This window comes from Bubalus bubalis, chromosome 2 (assembly GCF_019923935.1).
Source record: "Bubalus bubalis isolate 160015118507 breed Murrah chromosome 2, NDDB_SH_1, whole genome shotgun sequence".
Classification (NCBI taxonomy): Eukaryota; Metazoa; Chordata; class Mammalia; order Artiodactyla; family Bovidae; genus Bubalus; species Bubalus bubalis.
This window is the reverse complement of record NC_059158.1, coordinates 67,213,031-67,236,368: the sequence shown is the minus strand read 5'-3', so window position 1 is coordinate 67,236,368 and position 23,338 is coordinate 67,213,031. Positions and strand designations below refer to the sequence as shown.

At 39.1% G+C, this 23,338-nt stretch overlaps 1 protein-coding gene across 2 annotated transcripts in view; it reads right to left on the bottom strand.

Annotated features, from left to right (window-relative positions):
* CERKL (ceramide kinase like) overlaps positions 1 to 23,338 on the bottom strand; it is a 135,821-nt gene that overhangs the window by 6,000 nt on the left and 106,483 nt on the right. The window contains exons 4-10 of one of the 2 annotated variants that reach the window (XM_025273929.3): positions 21,069 to 21,132; positions 13,892 to 14,034; positions 4,943 to 5,017; positions 4,031 to 4,208; positions 3,892 to 3,951; positions 2,911 to 2,936; positions 2,707 to 2,815 (exon numbers count right to left, since the gene is read on the bottom strand). In XM_025273929.3, the coding sequence (XP_025129714.3) occupies positions 2,707 to 2,815; positions 2,911 to 2,936; positions 3,892 to 3,951; positions 4,031 to 4,208; positions 4,943 to 5,017; positions 13,892 to 14,034; positions 21,069 to 21,132 (655 nt within the window). The remainder of the gene's footprint in view (positions 1 to 2,706; positions 2,816 to 2,910; positions 2,937 to 3,891; positions 3,952 to 4,030; positions 4,209 to 4,942; positions 5,018 to 13,891; positions 14,035 to 21,068; positions 21,133 to 23,338) is intronic. The other variant, XM_025273938.3, reaches the window with a different exon arrangement.

Below are 23,338 nucleotides of genomic sequence, written 5' to 3'. Positions count from 1 at the left end.
TTGCTGCATTCTTCTTAAAATGAAACAGCCTTTCAGATTAGTTTTATTAGACAACCGACTTCCTTCTCACCAAGCACTGACATTAAGGGCTTTAAAAAAAACTGAATCATCATGCATCCTATTCACATATCAAGACATAATTTGAAATGTACTTACTTAGGGAGTGTTTTGTTTTTTAACGATGTGTTGTAAAATAGTTAATCAGTACAAATGGTGAAACAACTAGTTCAACTGCTTTAAAAATCTAACGTTTGATTTAAACATTTATTTAAGGGCAGGTCTAAGTGACAGGAAACCAGATAAATCAAAGCGGCCCTTGGATGGATTAACTGGAGTGAACATACACTACCATACATGTTCAGTTAAATGACTGCACATTTTAATCTTGCATAACTGTTTGGTTCAATATAAGAGGCTGCAAATTTAGAGGTGTGATTTAGTGCCAAAAGACACTCACAGATGCATCTAGCTTTAGAAGGCAGTTTGCAGAAATATGTGCAAATGACTCCTAGGCTCAATTTCAGTGCAAATATAAAGTCATTCCAAGAATAACAACGACATAAAAAAGAGTTCTTTAAATCTTACGGAACCTCATGTTAGAGCTGTAAAGGACACTGGAGATTATCCAGTCATTCACTCAACTTACGTAGAATGAAAAGAAGTCCCCAAGTTTAAGTGATTGGTTCAAAGACAGAAAAACAAAAATGATCACTGGAACCAGAGCCCTTCATTCAGGGTCCAGAATTCCTTTTACCCATCATGTCACCTCTTCCCAACTGGAAATAAATAGTCAATGATACCAAAACATGAGTGTTTTGTGTGTTCTTGATTTTAATTCTTTAGTTTTCCTGTGTGTACCTTTCAATACTTATTAATAGTTGAAACACATGCTATGTGCCTAGCACCCTTCTCAATATTTCCATATATTACTGCATTTAATCTTAGCAAAATTCGAATACAAAAATAGTTCCTATCAGCAACTTGCACTGATGTATCTAAAGATGAAACTCCTTTGCAATTTCCCTGAATCATTCAGAAGATAAACTTGGAGTATCCTGGTCAGCCAAAGCTCCTACATAAAGGCCCTTGCAAAAATGGCATGTTTGACTACAATCCACAGAAGACATCTCTAACCAGTCACCCTTCTCTGAAAAAGTCATCAATGCTGACTGAACCTGGAGAGTAAGCCATGGACTTTCAGGCCAGCTGGAGAATATCTGGAGCAGCTGGAAGGAGGCATGAACCTACTCCTTTCCAGAGAGTGAGACTACCTCCCCAAAGGTCCTTGAGCAGACGTGAGCGTGGAGATGGTGCAGGTCAGAGCAGCACCTTGTCATGGCCTGGAGAGCACAGCTTGGGTCAGCCAGCCAGGACCTCACTTCTCGTGGGACGCTTCCTTAGGGAGGCGTCAGCTAAGGTTTCTGAGGGTAGGGGGAGGAAACATCAGGCTCAATTTCTAAACCATACAAGCTTCAAAACACTCCTGGCAAGCTTCAGCACTAAAGAGAATTAATGAGGGCCCTGACATCTGGTTTTTAAGTAGTTTCTCTTCTTTTCTAACTTTAGATGTTTCCCTGTTTCTCACCTTCCTATCATTAGTCAAGGAAAACATTCTAAATCATCCCTTTGCCAGCGTTAATCCTTCAGGTTAAATATTTTGCAGGGAAGTTGAAACTAATCATTAAAATGATGTTCAGATCAGATCAGATCAGTCACTCAGTAATGTCCGACTCTTTGCGACCCCATGAATTGCACCACGCCAGGCCTCCCTGTCAATCACCAACTCCCGGAGTTCCTCAGACTCACGTCCATTGAGTCAGTGATGCCATCCAGCCATCTCATCCTCTGTCATCCCCTTCTCCTCCTGCCCCCAATCCCTCCCAGCATCAGAGTCTTTTCCAATGAGTCAACTCTTCGCATGAGGTGGCCAAAGTACTGGAGTTTCAGCTTTAGCATCATTCCTTCCAAAGAAATCCCAGGGCTGATCTCCGTTATGAATTGCCCAAGTACGTACATAAGTCATTGTTTTATTCTACTTTAAGGAAAAATTTAGATGTGATGATATTACACAACATTCATCACCCTTTCTTCTATGCTCTACAGGAATGTAAGAGAAATATTTTCAGACCAATGATGGACAACTACATGAAAAGTATGTACAAGAGATGGAATAACTATCGCTTGTGGATAAAATGATATATAAAATGTCTCACGAAAATGTGGGCAGAATATTCAGATGCATCACTATTCATACTAAATACAACTAAAATATTTCCTTTGATTAAAGTATCATACATACACACATACATGCCATTCTTGCTAAGGATGTTTACATCTGCACTAAAATTCAAAGTCAGGGACAGCCATAATAAGTATCAGAATTAAACAATGTTCTCAGTGACTGGTAAATAACATAAATAAAAGAGCAAAATGGGCATAAATAACACAATAAGATCATGTCAATAAAACCCAAAGAATATTATTTTAGCTTCAGTGATATTAAAACATCAGAGTTATTATTTTTCCAGTATAACAGTTGTTCTCAGCCTACTCTGATGACAAATGCCTTAGAATCTCTAATACTATACAGTCAAAGATGACTTCCTTTTGATCATATTCTAGCTAGCCAAGAGTTAGCTGGCTATTCTGACAGATAAATGTGGTTTATAGAAAAGTATCAACAATTCAATAAAAATGCTTACTAACCTGGTATTAGGTGCCAAGCCTCTAGGTGCCACTGAACACTGGCATGGAATTGCCATAATGCTGACATTCAAGAACTGACCCTGGATCATTTGCCACTGATCATTACAATCTAAAGGCAATGGAAGGGATCAGTTATTTTCCCTCACCACAGCAAAATGTCAACAGAGCCTGGCTCAGTTCTCAGGGAGGTAATTTCAGACTCACCAGATTTGGGATATCCTTGTGCCCTCCTAAAAGAAAACAAAAGAGACAAAAACACATCACACACAAAAATGGCATCTATTAAACATGAGATGATTGTAGAACTCAACATTATAGCTATTAGACAGTACATAAAAATATGTGAACAATTCCATTACTGCATTATTTGATTCACTGATTTATCAGTAACAATGATTTTGGTTTGTTTTTTTTTTTTTTTTTTTAAGGCTACACCACTTCCTTTGTGTGACTTCAAAAAATGTTTTTAGTCTGCACTAGAAATTCTCATGAGGGCAGAAACTATGGATTTTGTTTGCTTGTTCATTGGCTCATTGTGTCCAAAATGTCTGGCATAGAGCAGATAATCAACAAACAGCTGTTGAATGGAAAGATGGATGGATAAATGGATGGGTAGATAGAGGGATGGAGTGAACAGTTGCTTCTGAAGGCAAATGCCAAGCTACATGATCTTATAGTATCTGTAGCACTCCATGATTCTATATTCTTCACTAATATGATAGAATAACAACCAAATATCCCAAGTCTAATACACTGTTTATATCAAACTATTTTATGTTTTGGGGCTTCCCTGGTGGCTCAGAGGGTAAAGCGTCTGCCTGCAACGCGGGAAACTGGGGTTCGATCCCTGGTTCAGGAAGAGCCCCTGGAGAAGGAAATGGCAACCCACTCCGGTACTCTTGCCTGGAAAATCCCATGGACAGAGAAGCCTGGTAGGCTTCACGGAGTCGCAAAGAGTCGGACACGACTGAGCAACTTCACTTTCACTTTAATTTTATGCTTTAAAAATAGATAAAGTATATAATTTCATTGCTAACACCAGCAAGTAGCTACTCTTTCTGCCCCCTTCTGATGCCTATGTCAGAAGCTTTCTTTATCTCCTTTATACTTTAATAAAACTTTATCACACGAAAAAAAAAATAGATAAAGATTCCTGTATTACTTTGAGTGAAGCTTTTAACTTACCTTTCTTCTAAATCCTGAGAGCTGTTAAATGGTAAAAATGATATTTCACATTCTTCTGGCCTACAACATAATGAAATCTGTTTTTAGCAGTCATTGACTCTGGGATATGAAATTTGGGGTTTAAGGAAAAAAGACTTACTTTAGTTTTGCCAGTGCCTTCATGATAGCAAAATCCATCCGCTGGTTAGGGGACATCCATCGATGATTTTCTGCCACAGCCAAAGCTCTTCCACCAAAGCCAAACATGGCTGAGAACCCAAAGCGAAGAAACTTGCCAATGGTGCTGAAGGTACAGACGTCGACCGGCTGTACATACCCTTGAATGTTATGCCGGATATCAGCGTCAGTAAATACAGTCAAAACGGCAAACACAGAAGAGCATATCCATTTACTCATGGAATAAGAAAGTGTCAGGCTACTTTACACTGTAATAAATATGCTGCTTTCTCTTCCACTCTTTTTACCTACAATGACTGCAACTGCCATTTATAGCTTTTTCAGGTGCTAAACGAAGAAAAAGAAAGCAGTAAATTTTGCAGTTAACTGCTCTTTTAAACGAAACATTGCTAAGGAAGTCAAGTTGAAGTACATGTGCAAAGTACACTCAGATTTAACAGATTTGCATATATTAGTACTTATATGCTTTATATCAGTAGAGATAATAAAAGGTCTAGTGGAAGGACACAGGCTGGAGATTTTTTTCTTGTGCTTTTTTTTTTTTTTAATTTTAATAACCAGGGTCAGAGTTCTGATAGTGAAACAACAGTTTCTGATATTGTGCATGGATTTTCTTGACCTGGTTATAAAGTTGGGATCTTGAATATCATTGTATTTTTTCCTATCCAGATTACAGTAAAACTATATTTTCTACTCTTTAGAGCACCTGTATTGTGAAAAATCATCAGTCAAAATAGTGAAACTTTGACTAAAACTTTCAGTTTTTATTCAAACATTTTTCTGCTTTGAGAGATAAAGACGCTGTCTTGGCAAGTCTGGAGGAAATAAAATAATCTTCCTTAGAAAACATGAACTTCTTTGGAAGAATTCTTACCCATTATAATGTGCAAAGTTGCAGTTACCACATGAGAAACTCCATGGAGAGAATGTGCCAATACATTAGTAGATCCTGCCAAATCAAATGTAAAATGTGGATGATCAGTGTAGCAAACATTTTATGTGGTTTTTATTTGTCTTTCTTAATGTGGCATGTTACATTGATTTATTTGGTATGATGAACCATCCTTGTGAACCTGGGATGAATCCCACTTGAACGTGGTATATGATCTTTTTTATGTGTTGTTGAGTTCCATTTGCTAACATTTTGTGGGGAATTTTTACACCTAAATTCAAAGATAATGGCCTGTAATCTTTTTTAAGGGGTGTCATTGACTGGTTTTGGTATGAGAGTGACGGTGGCTTCATAGAATGTCTTTAAGAGTATTCCTTCCTTTTCTTTTTTTCTTTCTTTTTTTGGATGCTTTTATTTTGTTTTGTTTTGTTTTTAATTTAAATTTATTTTAATTAGAGGCTAATTACTTTACAATATTGTATTGGTTTTGCCATACATCAACATGAATCCACCACGGGTGTACACGTGTTCCCAATCCTGAACCCCCCTCCCACCTCCCTCCCCATACCATCCCTCTGGGTCATCCCAGTGCACCAGCCCCAAGCATCCTGTATCCTGCATTGAACCTGGACTGCCAATTCATTTCTTATATGATATTATACATGTTTCAATGCCATTCTCCCCAATCATCCCCCACCTCCCTCTCCCACAGAGTCCAAAAGACATCTGTGTCTCTTTTGCTGTCTCGCATACAGGGTTCTCGTTACCATCTTTCTAAATTCCATATATATGCATTAGTATACAGTATTGGTGTTTTTCTTTCTGGCTTACTTCACTCTGTATAATTGGCTCCAGTTTCATCCACCTCATTAGAACTGATTCGAATGTATTCTTTTTCTTTTCAATTTTTTTGAAGAGTCTGAGAAGAATTGGTATAAGTTATCCTTGAATGTCTGATAGAATTTGCCTGTGAAGCCATCTGGTCCCAGACTTTTGTTTGTAGGAAGTTGTTTTTTTGTTTTTTTTTTTTTTAATTACAGATTCTATTTCACTTCTAATTATCAGTCTGTCCAAATTATCTATTTCTTGCAAACATTTTAAACTAACCATTTGCTCTTACTTTATAGAGATGTCACTATGTAATGTTTAAATGAAAAATTACATGGAAGTTTGTAAGTTTTTGCTCACATCATAGATGCACACCGGATGGCTACTGAATTATTAATCTTTAAATAACTTAAAAATTAGAAAACAATTTATAGTATCTACTTGCTCACAGCTTCTTCCATTGTGAATGTATATATTCTACCTGAAAGAGTGTTAGCTATATCAAAATCTGCCCCATCCAACTTTAATAAACAGGCTTCTAACTTCTTTACCAAAAAGAGCACCAGCAGTAGAAGGATGGCTCTGGAAAGCAGAGACAAACACATAAACACACAAAAAAAGCCAAATAATAAAAAGAAAAAATATAAAATCACTGTACAGTACAAGAGATAGGCTTTAAATTCTTTCTAAAGCTCTTTGTGCAAGGTAATGCTCAAAATCCTTCAAACTAGCTTCAGCAGTACATGAACTGAGAAATTCCAGATGTACAAGCTGGATTTAGAAAAGGCAGAGGAACCAGAGATCAAATTGCCAACATCCGCTGGATCATAGATAAAACAAGGGCATTCCAAAAACACCACCTACTTCTGCTTCATTGACTATGGTAAAGCCTTTGACTGTGTGGATCACAATAAACTGTGGAAAATTCTTCAAGAGATGGGAACACCAGACCACCTGATCTGTCTCCTGAAAAACCTGTATGCAGGCCAAGAAGCCACAGTTAGAACCGGACATGGAACGGTGAACTGGTTCTAAATTGGGAAAGGAGTACGTCAAGGCTGCATATTGTCACCGTGCTTATTTAACTTCTATGCACAGTACATCATGTGAAATGCTGGGCTGGATGAATCACAAGCTGGAATCAAGATTGCTGGGGAAAATATCAACAACTTCAGATATACAGATGATACCACTCTAAGGCAGAAAGCAACGAGGAAGTAAAGAGCCCCTTAATGAGGATAAAAGAGATTGAAAAAGCTGACTTAAAATTCAGACTTCCAAAAATTAAGATCATGGCATCTGGTCCCATCATATCATGGCAAATAGACAGATAAAAAGTGGAAACAGTGACAAATTTCATGTTCTTAAGAGTCAAAAATCACTGCAGATGGTGACTGCAGCCATGAAATTAAACCATGCTTACTCCTTGGAAGAAAAGCTATGATAAAACTAGGCAGTGTATTAAAAAGCAGAGACATCACTTTGTAGACAAAAGTCAGTATAGTTAAAGCTATGGTTTTTCCAGTTAGTCATGCATGGATGTAAGAGCTGGACCATAAAGAAGGCTGAGAGTCAAAGAATTGATGCTTTTAAATTGTGGTACTGGAGAAGATTCTTGAGAGTCCCTTGAACAGCAAGGAGATCAAACCAGTCAATCCTAAAGGAAATCAGTCCTGAATAATCATTGGAAGGACTGATGCTGAAGCTTCAATACTCTGACCACCTGATGCAAAAAACCAACTCATTGGAAAAGACCCTGATGCTGGGAAAGATTGAGGGCCAGAGGATAAAGGGGCAACAGAGGATGAGATGGAGATGGTGAAGGACAGGGAAGCCTGAACTGCTCCAGTTCGTGGAGTTGCAAAGAGTCAGACATGACTTAGCAACTGAAAACAACAAAGCTCTTAACCAAGTTGGGGGTCTCTTTTATTATCTGAGATATTGTATCATAGATGAAGAAAACACTTCTTTCCATGGTATCTGCCACAGTATAAGAATCTGTATTGAGACACAGATTTCTCTATATCACTAGGATAATTTAGGATCCACATGAATTTTTCCCACCAGCCTACACAGAAAAAGAGCTCTCTCAAGTCATACCCCTGTAATACTTATGTGTCTGAGATCTTGCGGTAAAGGTCTGCTTTCAAAGGGGAAAATACCAGCTAGCCCATTCCCAGGGAGTAAAAGGGATTTAAAATTAAGAAGTTATCATTTTTCTTGATTTAAGTCCAGTAACTACCAAGAGCTGTGCTAGCATGGATGTATTGTGTACTTCAGCTCTCAGGCTTCCCTGGTGGCTCACACAGCAAAGAATCCACCCGCAATGCAGGAGACCTGGGTTCGATCCCCAGGTTGGGAAGATCCCCTGGAGGAGAGCACAGCAACCCACTCCAGTATTCTAGCCTGGAGAATCCCCATGGACAGAGGAGCCTGGCGGACTATGGTCCATCAGGTCACAAAGAGTTGGACACGACTAAGTGACTAAGCCCATACACACTATAGCTATCGAGGCAAAGACTAGTCCCCTGGCTTTGCTAATGAGGAACTTTCTTGTGTGGTCATATGTAATCCCTTTGACTTGTCACTTTGAATGGATATATGCTTGGGTTCTCAGTTGAAGTTGAGACAGTGCAGCCATTATCAAACAATACAATAATAATCATGAGGTACCTACCTAAGCATTGAGATTTTCACACCTCTAATGATACCAATGCAAAAAAATGTCCACCGTGACCAACTGGTAAACTGGTTTTAACTGACTCATCAAAAGGTAGTTTATGTTCTGACCCTTGTTACTCAAAATATGTCCCATAATCAAACAGCAATGGCCACATCTCCATGTTTATTACAATGTTGATTGTGAGGTCCCACTCCATGCCTAACAAGTCATAGTCTGCATTTTATAAGATCTTCAGGTTATGTATAATATAAGGAGAGGTCCATCTCCAGAATTTATGGTTCAAGGATCACCTGCATCAACATTATCTGCTAGAGCTTATTAAAAAGGGAAATTTCTGGATTCCACCTTCAACCTTTGGAAAGGGAGTAGCTGGGAGTAGGGCCCAGATGTCCATGTCTTAGCAAGTTTTCCAGGTAACTTTTATGCACTTTAAGGTCTGAAAAAAGTGGTCCAGAAATCTGTTCCTCAGTGGATCTTTACCAGCTGTCAATCACCTCAGTTCAGTTCAGTCGCTCAGTCGTGTCCGACTCTTTGCAACCCCATGAATCGCAGCACGCCAGGCCTCCCTGTCCATCACCAACTCCCGGAGTTCACTCAGACTCACATCCATTGAGTCAGTGATGCCATCCAGCCATCTCCTCCTCTGTCATCCCCTTCTCCTCCTGCCCCCAGTCCCTCCCAGCATCAGAGTCTTTTCCAATGAGTCAACTCTTCGCATAAGGTGGCCAAAGTACTGGAGTTTCAGCTTTAGCATCATTCCTTCCAATGAACTCCCAGGACTGGTCTTCTTTAGCATGGACTGGTTGGATCTCCTTGCAGTCCAAGTGATTCTCAAGAGTCTTCTCCAACACCACAGTTCAAAAGCATCAATTCTTCAGTGCTCAGCTTTCTTCACAGTCCAACTCTCATATCCATACATGACCACTGGAAAAACCATAGCCTTGACTAGACGGACCTTTGTTGGCAAAGTAATGTCTCTGCTTTTGAATATGCTATCTAGGTTGGTCATAACTTTCCTTCCAAGGAGTAAGCGTCTTTTAATTTCATGGCTGCAGTCACCATCTGCAGTGATTTTAGAGCCCCAAAAAATAAAGTCTGACACTGTTTCCTAGGCCTTTCCAACAATCCTTTAACCCTCTATAGGCTGCCTTTGGACCTCTAATTGCTAATTAATCTGGACTAGGTGGAGGTAGGGGGAAGCAAAAACAAATCAATCCATTTTACTTCCCAACCAGATTATGTTGAAGGTTTTGGAGGAGGCTACGTAACTAGAGTGATATATTTAAGATTATCAATGGATTACAGTACTCCATGAAACACACTTCCTCCATTACCATGGTTAATTAGGAGCAGGCCATAAAAGCATTCCTCTAGAAAGACTATTTAAAAACATACTGTAATGTTGTCATGTGCAGTAGAGAATGACACATATCATGACTCAAGAAAAATAAAGACCATTTATTCCCTTGAGTTTGAAGCATGTTAAGTATGCCCAAACACAAATCCTCTTAGAAAGACAGAGATTGCTTTTTATTTTTTTGTCTTCTCAGGCTTTGCAACTTTGCCACTTTCCTTTAATTCCACTGAACCTGGCAATGATAACAGATATGACCAGAAGTCAGAAAATCATTTTAATCATCTTCTACTCTGCTTAAGCTGTACCTTAATCCTGAAGAACTTTTTTTTTAACACTCTGAATTTAAGAGGAAAGTTGATGAAGAAAGTAGATGTAAAATTATAAAACTGTAGATTGCTTCATATTTTTGTTTGAATAATCTAAAAGGGTACAATTTCCTGAAACAAAATGTGCTCCATCCAAAAAGATATCTACATGCCAAAAGAACATGCTGCTCACATAAATAAAAACTATGTAATTTTAGCATTCTCACAAAAGCTATAAATGTTCTGCCTCGAGGTAAACATTTTAATTAGCCAGAAAAGTTGTTTTTCTTAACACTACCAGCAACTTTACTCACTGCCACCTCCCCAAATCTGCTAAAATGTGCCACATCCAACGAGTAAGGACAGAAGCAGCAGATCATGTAACGCATGACTGATGGAAGAACCAGGCAGAAACTACGGAGGCAAAAAGAAAAAAAAATTGTCCTTGGAAGTGCAAGCACTTCTGCAGAACAATTAACTTAATTAACCAGACATCATGAATATTCATAAAGCCATTAATGTCTCCCACATCCAAACAGATAAATGTGATGTAATGACTTCCTAGTCAAGCATATCTAAAATTCTCATGAAAACTGCACCTACACTTCGGTTCTTTGCCTAAAATATCATAGAAATTAACAGTCCCTTGGCAATATTTTATTCTCCTTAAATTAATTGGAATGCATGAATTTATTTATGAATTCTATAGGAATATATGGTTCCCAGTCATCAGTATGTGGATTGAGCCTTGTTTTACATCAACTGGATTGCTTTTTTATTTTTATGTCCTCTTTGGCTTTTTTCTCTATCCTCCCCCTCATCCCTTTAATCGGAATCTCTCTGTATAGTTCCTTAGCACCAGTTCCCATAGCAACAAACACCATTGCTAATGGCCAGTAGTTCAAATACAGGCTTCCCCACATCTGATCCATCTGAGTCTGACCATAATTCAGTGGTTTAGTCTGTTGGCTCAGTGGAGTAATTTACTAAACACGCTCCCTCTGGGTGTCTCTCTCCAGGAGGCAAATGGCTTCAAAGGCAGACCGTCTTCTGCATTCAGCTTAGAAACTTCCTGCCTAGCTCTTGTTCCCAGTCTCCACAAAGCCCTGACCAGACATACAGTCCTCATATTAATTACATCCTACACATGATTTCCTCCTATTAGATGCAATCCATAAGCTGGAACTTCTATACAACCACTAAAGTTTTGACAACAGGCTGTATTTTCTAAACAAAAAGTATTCAAATGCCATTTCTATCAATCATATCCACTGTATCTGGAAAATGCTCTCAAAATCAGAAATATGTTTAAAAAGTATGATGATAATAAAACTCAATGCTATTCCTCTATAAAATCTGAGTTGCATGTTAAAAAGTAAACATAACCACAATTGTTTCTAGCTCGCTATTCACTTGATGTCAAATGCATACCTGTGGGGACACCCATCCTTCCACTTCTGATGCACAGCACTGAATGAGTGACCTCAGGGCTGTAAGTACTATGGAAAAGAAACAGTGAACTAAGCATATCCACTCTGCCCAAAAGGAAAAGGTTGGGAAAGTTCCACCATTATAGACATACTCCTAAAATGACACGGAAAGGTCAAAGTGTGCTTCCAAAGCATCTTTTTGAATTGATGCATTTTGTTATTGTCTACCTAAAAGGTTTATTTTCACAGATTCTTCTTAATGGGTTTTATAATCATAAGGATATATCCTTATAACCCTCTCCTTTTAAATTATTGTTTTTATGAAGGACTTTTTAGTCTAAAAGAGCATTGGTATGTCTGTTCTTTGTCGATTGATAATACAAATATACTAAAATCCATACTAAATGACTCTGGTTATTGAATGGATAGAAAGTTGATTTCTTTTTTAACCATGTGCATTGTTTTCTATTTTCACAGGAAACAACACAACTGACCCTTAAACAACATGGGTTTGAAGGGAGTGGACTCACTTCGATGTGGATATTTTTCCGTTGTGAATACTATGCCATGCTGTGCTAAGTCGCTTCAGCTGTGCCTGACTCTTTGTGACCTTATGGACTATAGCCTGCCAGGCGCCTCCGTTCATGGGATTTTCCAGGCAAGAATACTGGAGTGAGTTGCTGTGCCTTCCTCCAGGGGATCCTCCTGACCCAGGGATGGAACCCACATCTCCTGCAGCTCCCACACTGCAGGAGAATTCTTTACTGCTGAGCCACCAGGGAAGCCCAGTGAATACTATGGTGGCGGTGGTGTAGTCCCTAAGCCGTGTCTGACTCTTTTGACTCCATGAACTGTAGCCTGCCAGGCTCCTCTGTCCATTGGATTCTGCAGGCAAGAATAATGGAGTGGGTTGCCATTCCCTCCTCCAGGGAATCTTCCCAACCTGGGAATCGACCCCGATTCCCTATTCCCAGTGGGCTGAATTTGAGAATGCAGAGAAAAGAAGGGCCCAACCATATACTGATCAAGGATCAACTGTAATTGTTTCCACTCTTCTTATGCAGATGATAATATGTGATGTTTTAAAATGAAAAAAATCTCACCTTTTTCACTATTATTTGTTTCAATAATAATTTGGGAGGAAAAAGTGAAAGTGAAGTCGCTCAGTCATGTCTGACTCTTTGTGACCCCATGGACTGTAGCCTGCCAGGCTCCTCTGTGCATGGGATTTTCCAGGCAATAGTACTGGAGTGGACTGCCATTTCCTTCTCCAGGGGATCTTCCCGACCCAGGGATCAAACCCAGGTCTCCCTCATTGTAGACAGACGCTTTACCGTCTGAGCCACCAGGGAAGCCAAGGACTCGATTAATGGAACAAACCTGCCAAAGATGCTGTTGCCTGTTCCAGATGCCGGTGTTGCTCTGGCTGTTCTCCCTGACTCACTTCAACTTTCTTTTCCTCCCTTGCCCTAATCAGGCTTATTCCTAGAGCAGGTTCCCAGAAGGTTGCTCCCTTGTCTAAACCTCCCATTGTTCCCTAACAGCAATTCAGACCCTTTCCTGTGGCATCCAGAAACCACCAAAGTTTAGACACATTCTGACACCAGTACCACCCAACAAATGGCCTGTGGTCTTTTCTTTCACATTCCTGGATTTTGCCTTGCCACTTGTTATTTTTGCAGCCAAGAAAATAACGTATTCTTATCTTTCAGGCCAGATCCTACCTATTTTTAGGTCCCGTTCAAGTGCCACTTGCTCTATAATTTCTTTACATTTATTCACGTAAACCTTATTAAGCGTTCATGGTGTCACATTCTGCTCTAGCTGCTGGAGATACAGCAGTCAGGATGAATCCTTTTGGCGTTCTCAAACTTATCTGTTTATACTTCAATTATGGGAATTGAGTTACTACATTTTATCCCATATGGAATTATAAGCAGCTTGACTGGAGTGGCCCTATTTTGAAATTTCATATCTGGAACTGCGTGATCATTAAACCTCTATATGGGAAGGTAGAATAATAGTCCCCTTTGTTGTTTGCTTAACTATATTAAACTCTGCAAATACACTTCTAATTTAATACCACAATAACCTCATAATGAAGGGGCCATCATGTGTGTTATCTCTCTCTTATTTAGAGAAATAAGGCTCAAAGAAATTAAATAACTTGGGCACCATCTCACATGTGCTAGCAGAGATGTCAAGCATGGGTCTTTCATACTCAAAGTCTGTGCATTTAAGTCTGTATGATGCAGTCTAGGTTAGAGAGTAATACAGGAAGAGATGGGGGAGAGGGTTCACTTGGCAAATCCAGGGGCCCTCCCTTGCCTGCTGGTATCACACCAAGCGGAAGCTGCGCTCTGACAGGAGTCAGGATGCTGTCTGTTTCCAAGCCCGCATTCTTCTGGGCTCTAAGAAGCAAAGCATGGGCTACTTCACTGGCAGATCCATCTCCACCAACACATACCACACTGGAAAAGAAATTAAGTCAAAGAAGGAATGACATCAGAATAACTGGTAATAATTTGTGAAATGTAGACTTTAAAATATTAGTCTTACATATTATATTTGCATGATTACTCATAGCTTCAAATATTTCAATATATGTCAATGGATAAGAAGACAGTAGCACTGTACTGATAAAGTTTACAAGAAGACATTCGCTGAACTTTATTATGGTTCAACTCAAAAAATATTCGAACATACAGTCTAAAAGTCAGATGAGTGGCTCAGATGGTAAAGAATCTGCCTGCAATGCTGGTGACCCAGGTTCAATCCCTGGGTCAGGAAGATCCCCTGGAGTAGGGATTGGCTACCCACGCCAATATTCTTGTCTGGAGAATTCCAAGGACAGAGGAGCCTGGTGGGCTACAGTGCATAAGGTCACAAAGAGTTGGACACGATTAAGCAACTAACACCTTCACTTTTCACTTTCAAGAGGCATTAAAACACTTAAACATGTTAATTCACATCTGACCTGAATTTTGCTTTGTTAATATCCCAAAGCATATTATTTTTATTTTGTTTATGTTAATAAGTCAATGAAATTCATTTAACTAACACAAGCGAAAGCATAAAACCCTGCTAATTTTCAATATAGCTCTGAAAAGACAATAAAAGCTCTGAAAAGCAATAAAAATCATGTAAAATATAAAGCTTTAATTTAAGGAACTACTAATTATCATTAGTTATAAATGTCTATTGCAAACATGAACTGGTTTTCATCTCTTGGATATTACTGTGATACTGAACTTGTAAAGTTAGTGTTACTAGCCTTTGGCTCTGCTACTGCTTCTACTGCTAAGTCGCTTTAGTCGTGTCCAACTCCGTGCAACCCCATAGACGGCAGTCCACCAGGCTCCGCCGTCCCTGGGATTCTCCAGGCAAGTACACTGGAGTGGGTTGCCATTTCCTTCTCCAATGCAGGAAAGTGAAAAGTGAAAGTGAAGTCGCTCAGTCGTGTTCAACTCTTCGCGACCCCATGGACTGCAGCCTACCAGGCTCCTGCACCCATGGGATTTTCCAGGCAAGAGTACTGGAGTGGGTTGCCATTGCCTTCTCCAGCCTTTGGCTCTGCTACTACTAAGTCACTTCAGTCGTGTCCGACTCTGTGCGACCCCATAGATGGCAGCCCATCAAGCTCCTCCGTCCATGGGATTTTCCAGCAAGAGTACTGGAGTGGGGTGCCATTGCCTTCTCCACCTTTGGCTCTAGTCAGTACTAAAGTTTTTTAGGACCTCACCATAAGTACACTACAGGAGGGGGGAGGTGGGAATCCATGAAAGTTATACAGAGTGTCAGAGGTTTTGTCATAGTCATTTGTATTTAAAAGATGTAAAATAACGGGCTTCCCTGACAGCTCAGTGATGAAGAGCCCACCTGCCAACCGGAGACACAGCTGTGATCCCTGATCCAGGGACACACCACACGACACGGAGCAACTAAGTCGGTGAGCCTCAACTATTGAGCCTGCTCTAGAGCCGGGGAGCCCCAGTTCCTGAGCCCATGTGCCCTAGAGCCTGTGCTCTGCAAAAAGGGAAGCCACCACAAAGAAAAGCCTGTACACTGCAATTAGAGAGTAGCCCTGGCTCGCCACAACTAGAGAAAAGCCCACACGCAGGAACAAAAACCCAGCATAGCCAAACATTTAAAAAATAATAACATTAAATATCAAAATCACATCAATTGACCCAAAGGGAAAGAGTTTGTGTTACTGAGAGCAGGTGCCATGCCCCACGACCTCCCAGGCCCTGCAGCAGAAGAGTCTGCTCGTTTAAATGAGAAGCAGTTTCTTGGCTCTAGCCCACTGCATCATCCAGGAGGCAGGCTTAGAGGACCGCATCTTCTGACTTTTCTAGGGAAGCCACAGGACCTGCCTTGGGGGTAAGTCTCCTAACTTATAAACATTAACAACTAGCATTCGATATATTTAAAAATTCTTTTTGCCAAACAGAACAGCCCACAAGGCATAATCAGCAGAGGTTCCTGGTTCCCTAAGTTCAGGAAGCTCCAGAAGCTGGTGGATCCTGAGGCTGAGAACACTGTGTCCATCAGCTGCCTCCATCGTGTTCTCAGTCTTCCAGCCCCGGCACTTAGGTGGGGTTCAGGGCTAAGGCTGCATATAGCCTGGGCAATCCAAGGTCCATCCTAACTAGAAGAAATTCTATGATACGGGATATGACCCAGGTCATGTTTGCCTGGGGATATTATTTTGTGTCTGAACTGATTCCAGCAGCCTCAGTGTAGCCACTAATTCAGAGAAAAGTGATTATGCCTACGGAGCACCAACTTCAGGTCATATAACATATTGGCTCTTTTCTATTAAATTCTTAAAAATCTGTAAAATAGGCATTAGCCTCATATTTATATATGGGGAAGCCAAGGTTTCATTTGAATCTTATCTGTATGATTTCAAAGACCTCTACGGATAGATTTTCAAACATTTTGTGGACTTAACTTCTAGTTCTATGCCTGTCTACCAACCAAGAGTGTATGGCCTAAAAAGCTCATGTAAAGTCATCCAACATATCTAACTGAGCACAAATAACTTGCCTCTTCCGTATCATATGGTAACATCTGAGCCCTGGAATCCTGCACCCAGTTAAAGCACTGTGTACATGTTAACTCTAACTGCTAGAGTTAGTAGAAATGAGCCTTGCTTGGGACACATGTGTGAGTTAGTTGCTCAGTCGTGTCCAACTCTTTGTGACTCCATGGACTGTGGCCTGCCAGGCTACTCTGTCCGTGGAATTCTCCAGACAAGAATGCTGAAGTGGGTTGCCATTCCCTTCTCCAGGGGATCTTTCTGAAACAGGGATCAAATCCAGGTCTCCTGCATTACAGGCAGATTCTTAACTGTCTAAGACACCAGAGAAGCACATATAGGAATATGCTCTACTACAAAAACCTTTGAAATATTGTCATAAGGCATTCTGTGTTAAATATTTTGAAACTAAAACAAATGATAATTACAATAATAAAGTAACACTTAGTGAACAATTACTATGTATCAGACGTTGTCAGCATTCTCCATGTATTAATTTTTTTAATTTGAACAATAACTACACACAGTATACACTTTTACTCCCAATTCACAGATTTGGAAAATAAGACATAAAAAGATTAAGCAACTGTTCCAAGGTCATACCATGGTAAGTTATAGAATGAGATTTTGAAATAAGACAAGTTGGTCTTAGAAACTACACTACTATTTGATATATTAGACTCCTTTCTTACATAGAAGACCCAATGAAAATAGCCTTAGGAGAGTTTTATTATTTTGGAAATCAGTTTAACAGTAGAATCACTGTGGAATTAAATAAGAGAAAAGAACTTATGTTGACAAATACTAGATCATTAAGATCATCTCGAGATATAATTACCCAACCTAGGGAATATACTTAATATAAACATAAAAGAGTCTAGCTATTAAAAGAAAAGGCAAAAAAATAACCTTTTAAAATGGGTTCATTCAATCACACTTAAGAGCTACCCTAAAACATAACCCTTTAGAAGTAAAGGGTAAACCCTTGTGTTTTCAGAATAAACTCTTTCATGCCTGACCAAAAGTAAACCTTTGCTGTCTAGAAAAGCACAATTGGGAGCTAATATCTCATTTCTCTTTATTAAAAGTGATAAAAAATATAAATGGGTGTTTGTGTATTTGTCTATCAACACACATCATTATTAAAATGTTTATTATTGGATTTTCAACTTAATTTTTTTTTTGAGAAGAGATACTTTTTAACCTTACTTACTAATACAGATATCACAGTGGTGATAGAATGTCAGTGTAAGCCAAATAATACCTGCTGCTGCTGCTGCTAAGTCACTTCAGTCGTGTCCGACTCTGTGTGACCCCATAGACGGCAGCCCACCAGGCTCCCCTGTCCCTGGGATTCTCCAGGCAAGAACACTGGAGTGGGTTGCCATTTCCTTCTCCAATGCATGAAAGTGAAAAGTGACAGTGAAGTTGCTCAGTCATGTCCAACTCTTCACGACCCCATGGACTGCAGCCCACCAGGCTCCTCAGTCCATGGGATTTTCCAGGCAAGAGTACTGGAGTGGGGTGCCATTGCCTTAAATTCAAATGAAGGAAAAAAACTAATTCAACAAAATATAGTTTTAAAATGCTGTGAAACAAAATGATAAAATATTAGTATATGTATCTTGTCTGGAAAATTCCATGGACAGAAGAGCCTGGCAGGCTGCAGTCCATGGGGTCACAAGAGACATGACTGAGAGACTGAGCACACGCAATATATGTGTAATTGCATAAGAGCTACAGATTAGCACTTTTCACACTTACAAATGCAACTGTTTCTGCTTCAAGTCTATGCATTCGATATTACTCTTTTCTTTGCCTTTACAAAACTTCCTGTTCATGCCCAGTATAGAGGAGGCAATGTGGAAACTGACAGGGTTTCCTCAGTGGCTCAGATTATAAAGAATCTGCCTGCCAGGCAGGACACCTAGGTTCAATCCCTGGGTCAGGAAGATCCTCTGGAGAAGGGAATGCCTACCCACACCAGTATTCTTGCCTGGAGAATTCCACGGACAGAGGAGCCTGGCAGGCTACAGTCCACGGGGTCGCAAAGAGTCGGACAGAACTGAAAACACATAATACATGGAAATGGATGCTCCTGCAAACTCCAGCAGTGGATCTGAGAGTGTTTGCTGGAACACACTGGAGTTGTATACCAGCTGTCATGAGGACTGATACACTGTTCCTGTTGGCATTAGGAATATGTCGCGATGTGTCTTCATAAAAACATATGCAACTCATTAAAAAAAAACTTCAAAATCTTAATAATCTTAAACGTTATTTACTGAATCATTTTGCTTCTGAATAATATCATAGAATTTCTCTAGGATCTTAATCTCTGGTCTATGTCTAAAAACCTTTAGGTGATTTCTCCTCACTCCCTATCAATAGCTCCAGTAGAGACAGGATGAGTCTTTTATATCAATTTCTCAAAAAGTACTCCTACAGCTACTCCTGAAACAGATTCAGGAACAGGGTGCTCATGAATGTAGCATGTTCCACTTTCAAACAATTCTACTTGTTAGAGAATTGTTCTCTGGAAGTGCCTACAGAATCTGTTTCCACTGTTCTCCTCGTATATATGCCTTTCTATGTAATTCTAAGTAGAATGACTTAAAATGACCATTTTTATTAAGATAGTTATCCCAACCACCATTTTAGCTCCTGCTGAAATAACTGGACTCAAAAAACCAAATGAACTATTTAAAGGATCTTAGAAGACTTTCAAAAGAAATTTTAAATTGTTATGAATCCTAAATTAATTGGCATACTATACAGTGAAATCACTGGAACTCAATGAACATAATGGCTAGGTAAACTATTTGGTGAAAAAAAAAATGTAGGTAATAACTAAAGGATCTATAGATCTTGTAGTGCCACACTGCAAAATAACACCTCCTGTCATGTGGAATAAATAAGAAGTATGTTCATGTAAAGAGAAAACATTATTCTATTGCACTTAAGCTATAGTTTTTCATCATTCTGCAAAATTCTTCTTGATCCTTGCACAGTTAATTACCAATGGACGTTATTTATAGATAACACATTTCCTGGAACACTTCATAATGTTAATAGGCAAGACAAGGTGTAATACCTACAATATCTGTTATTCTTATCATATAACCATGTTTTAAAAGCAAGGACTTATTTGCAATGCAACATTTCTTATACATTCACAAGTTGTGTTTCAGGACCATGTAGCAAATTAAGGTAGCTAGCTGGTAGGCATGATTCCCCCAATTACTTCTCTTAAATTGTATACTTGCAAGGTAATTTCCTAAATGTAGCCTATTAATCAATCTGTCGAGCACTAAGTATAAGGCTCTGCAGTAATCTCCTACCTCATATTCTTCATGCTCAATATTTATAGACCATTGCCGTCTAGATTCACTCCCTTCGATTAAATTCCTTTTTGAAAAATTATGTCTTACTTACCAAACTTCCTTCTTCATCCAATATTTTTCCTCACCTCAAAATATTAAGTATTTCTGAAAACTGACCTTGGTAATGCTCCAATCTGATTGCATCACTTTCCTCTCTAACACATTCTAATAATTTTTCAGGAGGAGTAAAGCCTTCCATTACAGTCGAAAGACCCAGATGCCCTTCCTGATATTCTGAGTCTATTGCTGCCCACCCCCACTGCCGTCACCATGAGACAGAATAATTCACATGCCTGCCACCTTTTAAAACTCTGAAACATCCACCCTTGCAAAAAACCTTCCCTAAGAGAATACGCTTTTAGTCTTGTACATCAATCCAGCACTTTAGCAAATTGATTCACCTACATTTTTAAAATGTCAATTGAAATATACGTCACTTGCCTTGTTTCTAATGTTTGCATGCCAGTGAAAAATTTCTACACATGCCAGCAATGTATTGCAAACAACAGTTTCTAATACCTATTTTGAATAACACACTTATTTGGTAGCCACTAAATTATAGAAGATAAGTAAAATCAGCACATTTTTTTCATCCTGAAAATAATGCATTTGTTTTTATAAAATATTTACACTCATTCATAGCCAAATTAACCCAGGGGTAGCTAATAATACTATCAATAAATTTGCAAAAGAGGATCATAGTATAGTTATGCCATATGACCAATATATTATCTTCCATCAATGCTTTTCTAGATACTCACAGGGTTAAAGCCAAAAATTAAGAACTCAAGATGCAAATATATGTTCATAAGGTAAGTATGAGGCAGCACACGGTAACTTGCCAGTACTTATATTCACATCCGTCCTTCCGTTTCTATGCACAGTCCTGTGCGGTAGATGACTGTGTCATATTACATTACCATCATTAGCTGTTACTACACATATATGCATGAAATACAGCCCAATTACATACATCACAAATAGTTAAAAACTGTAAGTTCCAAATATGGCTGAAAACTAATGAAAATATTTAATAACATAAGCTCTATGGTATATGTAGATGAAGAATACAACCTACCCATCAAATCCCTGTAGTTCACATTCTTTGAGTAGTGACAGGGCATGCCCTTCATATTCTGTTACTATATTAGAAGAGAAAAAAAAAACAGAAAAAGGTAAAAGTTTTAAATGAATGATCTACACTTTTTAACTTGGTTTGGCAAAATAATATGCTAAACATATGGTCAGGTCGTAAAGCAAGATATATTGTTGAATATTTATATTTTAATCATGGCAAGGAGGATTAAGTGTTACTTGCCCGATGTGTTTTATAGCTTTATGTAAAAGAGGGTCATATATTTATTCCAACTACATAAGTCATTTGGGGATATCCCATTAGATCATTTATCTTGGTGCCTGTCATTTAGTGTTCCCTAAATAAGACACATTTCCTTTAAATCAGAAGCCTAGGAGCAGCAGTATTTTGAAAATAAGGCATATTAGCTGGCATCAGATAGTCAATGTTAAATCGCTTTGGCAACCTTACATGAATATATTACTTGAAAGGTTAGTGTAAGATTTACATACTAGAAGAATGTGTGTCTGGAACTGCTAGACTAAAAAGAGGAGGAGTTGGATGTGAAAATGTGAAGCCAAGCCAACACCAATGATAACAGACCCAACGCCAAGGAGGGTGGCGCTCAGGCCCACCAGAGCCCAGATTCTCCGAGGAAATGAATCTGTCACTCCCGATCGCTGTCTCCACAGTCATGATGCCCTATACAGTACTGCAAATGCCAGTGAAGACAGGATAAACTGGCACACTGCAGATGGCACCAAGCGGTCCAACCGCATTTAGCATTTTCTGGGGCAGCTCTGCCAGAAGAGACAGCCCAGCTGTATCCACCCATCAAAGATTTCTGCTGACCGACATGACACTGCAGATGGATTTTTTGTGTAAGAATGTGCATCATTATATGCGAGATTACATTAATCTTTCATGCCTGTCTGTCCCTGGTGCCAGCATGGTTCAAGCTTTTCCTACAATGTTTTTAGATATTGTTAAAAATTATTAATCTTGGTGTCTAAAAGAATCATTCTGTACCCAGCAGCATTACATTGTAATTTTCCCACAGCTTATTCAAATGCTGTTAACATTTACAGGAATAAAACTTCTCTATTAAATTCTATTTAGCACAAAGTGACAAGAAAACAAAATATAAAATATCAACGTTAATAAACAGGTTATCATCCATGACTGTGTGCTGATCATTCATCTGTAACTTCAGTAAGTAGCTGCAACCTTAAAAGCAAAATAATAAAGCATCTTACAAACACACATTATGAATAATTAAGGCTATTAGGGAAGAAATATTTATGCTAAGAGTCAGTTTATCAAGTCTCAGTTTTATTCCAAAGATTGCTTTGGTAAAGCTTTTCACATCCAAAACAAAATTAGCCTTAAAATTATCTTCCGGTTAAATGATATTTTTACTTACAAAAAAATCTGGAATAAGTCTATTTCTTCCTTTCATCTTGCAGATGAAATGTGACTGTGTGTGTGTGTGTGTGTGTGTGTGTGTGTGTGTGCTAAGTTGCTTCAGTCGTGTCTGACTCTATTCGACCTTACAAATTGCAGCCCACCAGGTTCCTTTGTCATGGGATTCTCCAGGCAAGGATAATGGAGTGGGTTGCCATGGCCTCCTCCAGGGGATCTTTCCAACTCAGGGATCGAACACATGTCTCCTGAAATGGCAGGCAGATTCTTTACTACGGAACCACCTGGGAAGCCCCATTTAGAAGGAGTAGAAGGAATCAAAACATGTATTTATATAGGATATTATGGGCTCTGGAAGCAGAAAGAGCCAGATTCAAATCACTCCAAATAAACAACAACATGGGCTGCCAGGAAGCTGCAGAGTCACAAGAAAGCTACTGGCCTCTTCTTTCAGCTACATTCCTTTGACAATCTGACCGACACCTCTCTTATATAAGAAATTTGGAGTTTTCATTGTTTACAACTCTTTGAACACACAGTTCTCACTGCTGGCATCCCTATACACCTCAACCTTCAGTTTAAATATTACTTCTTCAGAAAGACAGTATTGGAGAAAAGTAATGTCCTGAGGTTGATATTGATTGGTGGTAAGGAAACAGGCTAAAGTTAAATCAGATGAGTTTTGATTCTAACATAAAAGAAACCTTTCTTGGTTTGGTGAGAAAAATCTGTAACGAGGTAAGATACTGAAATGTGAGAAAAGTCTGTAATGGGGTAAGATACTGAAATGTCATTTTCTTTTCTGTCTCGTAGGTACTTCAAATTTAGTAAGTTCAAATAGCAGCCATCAT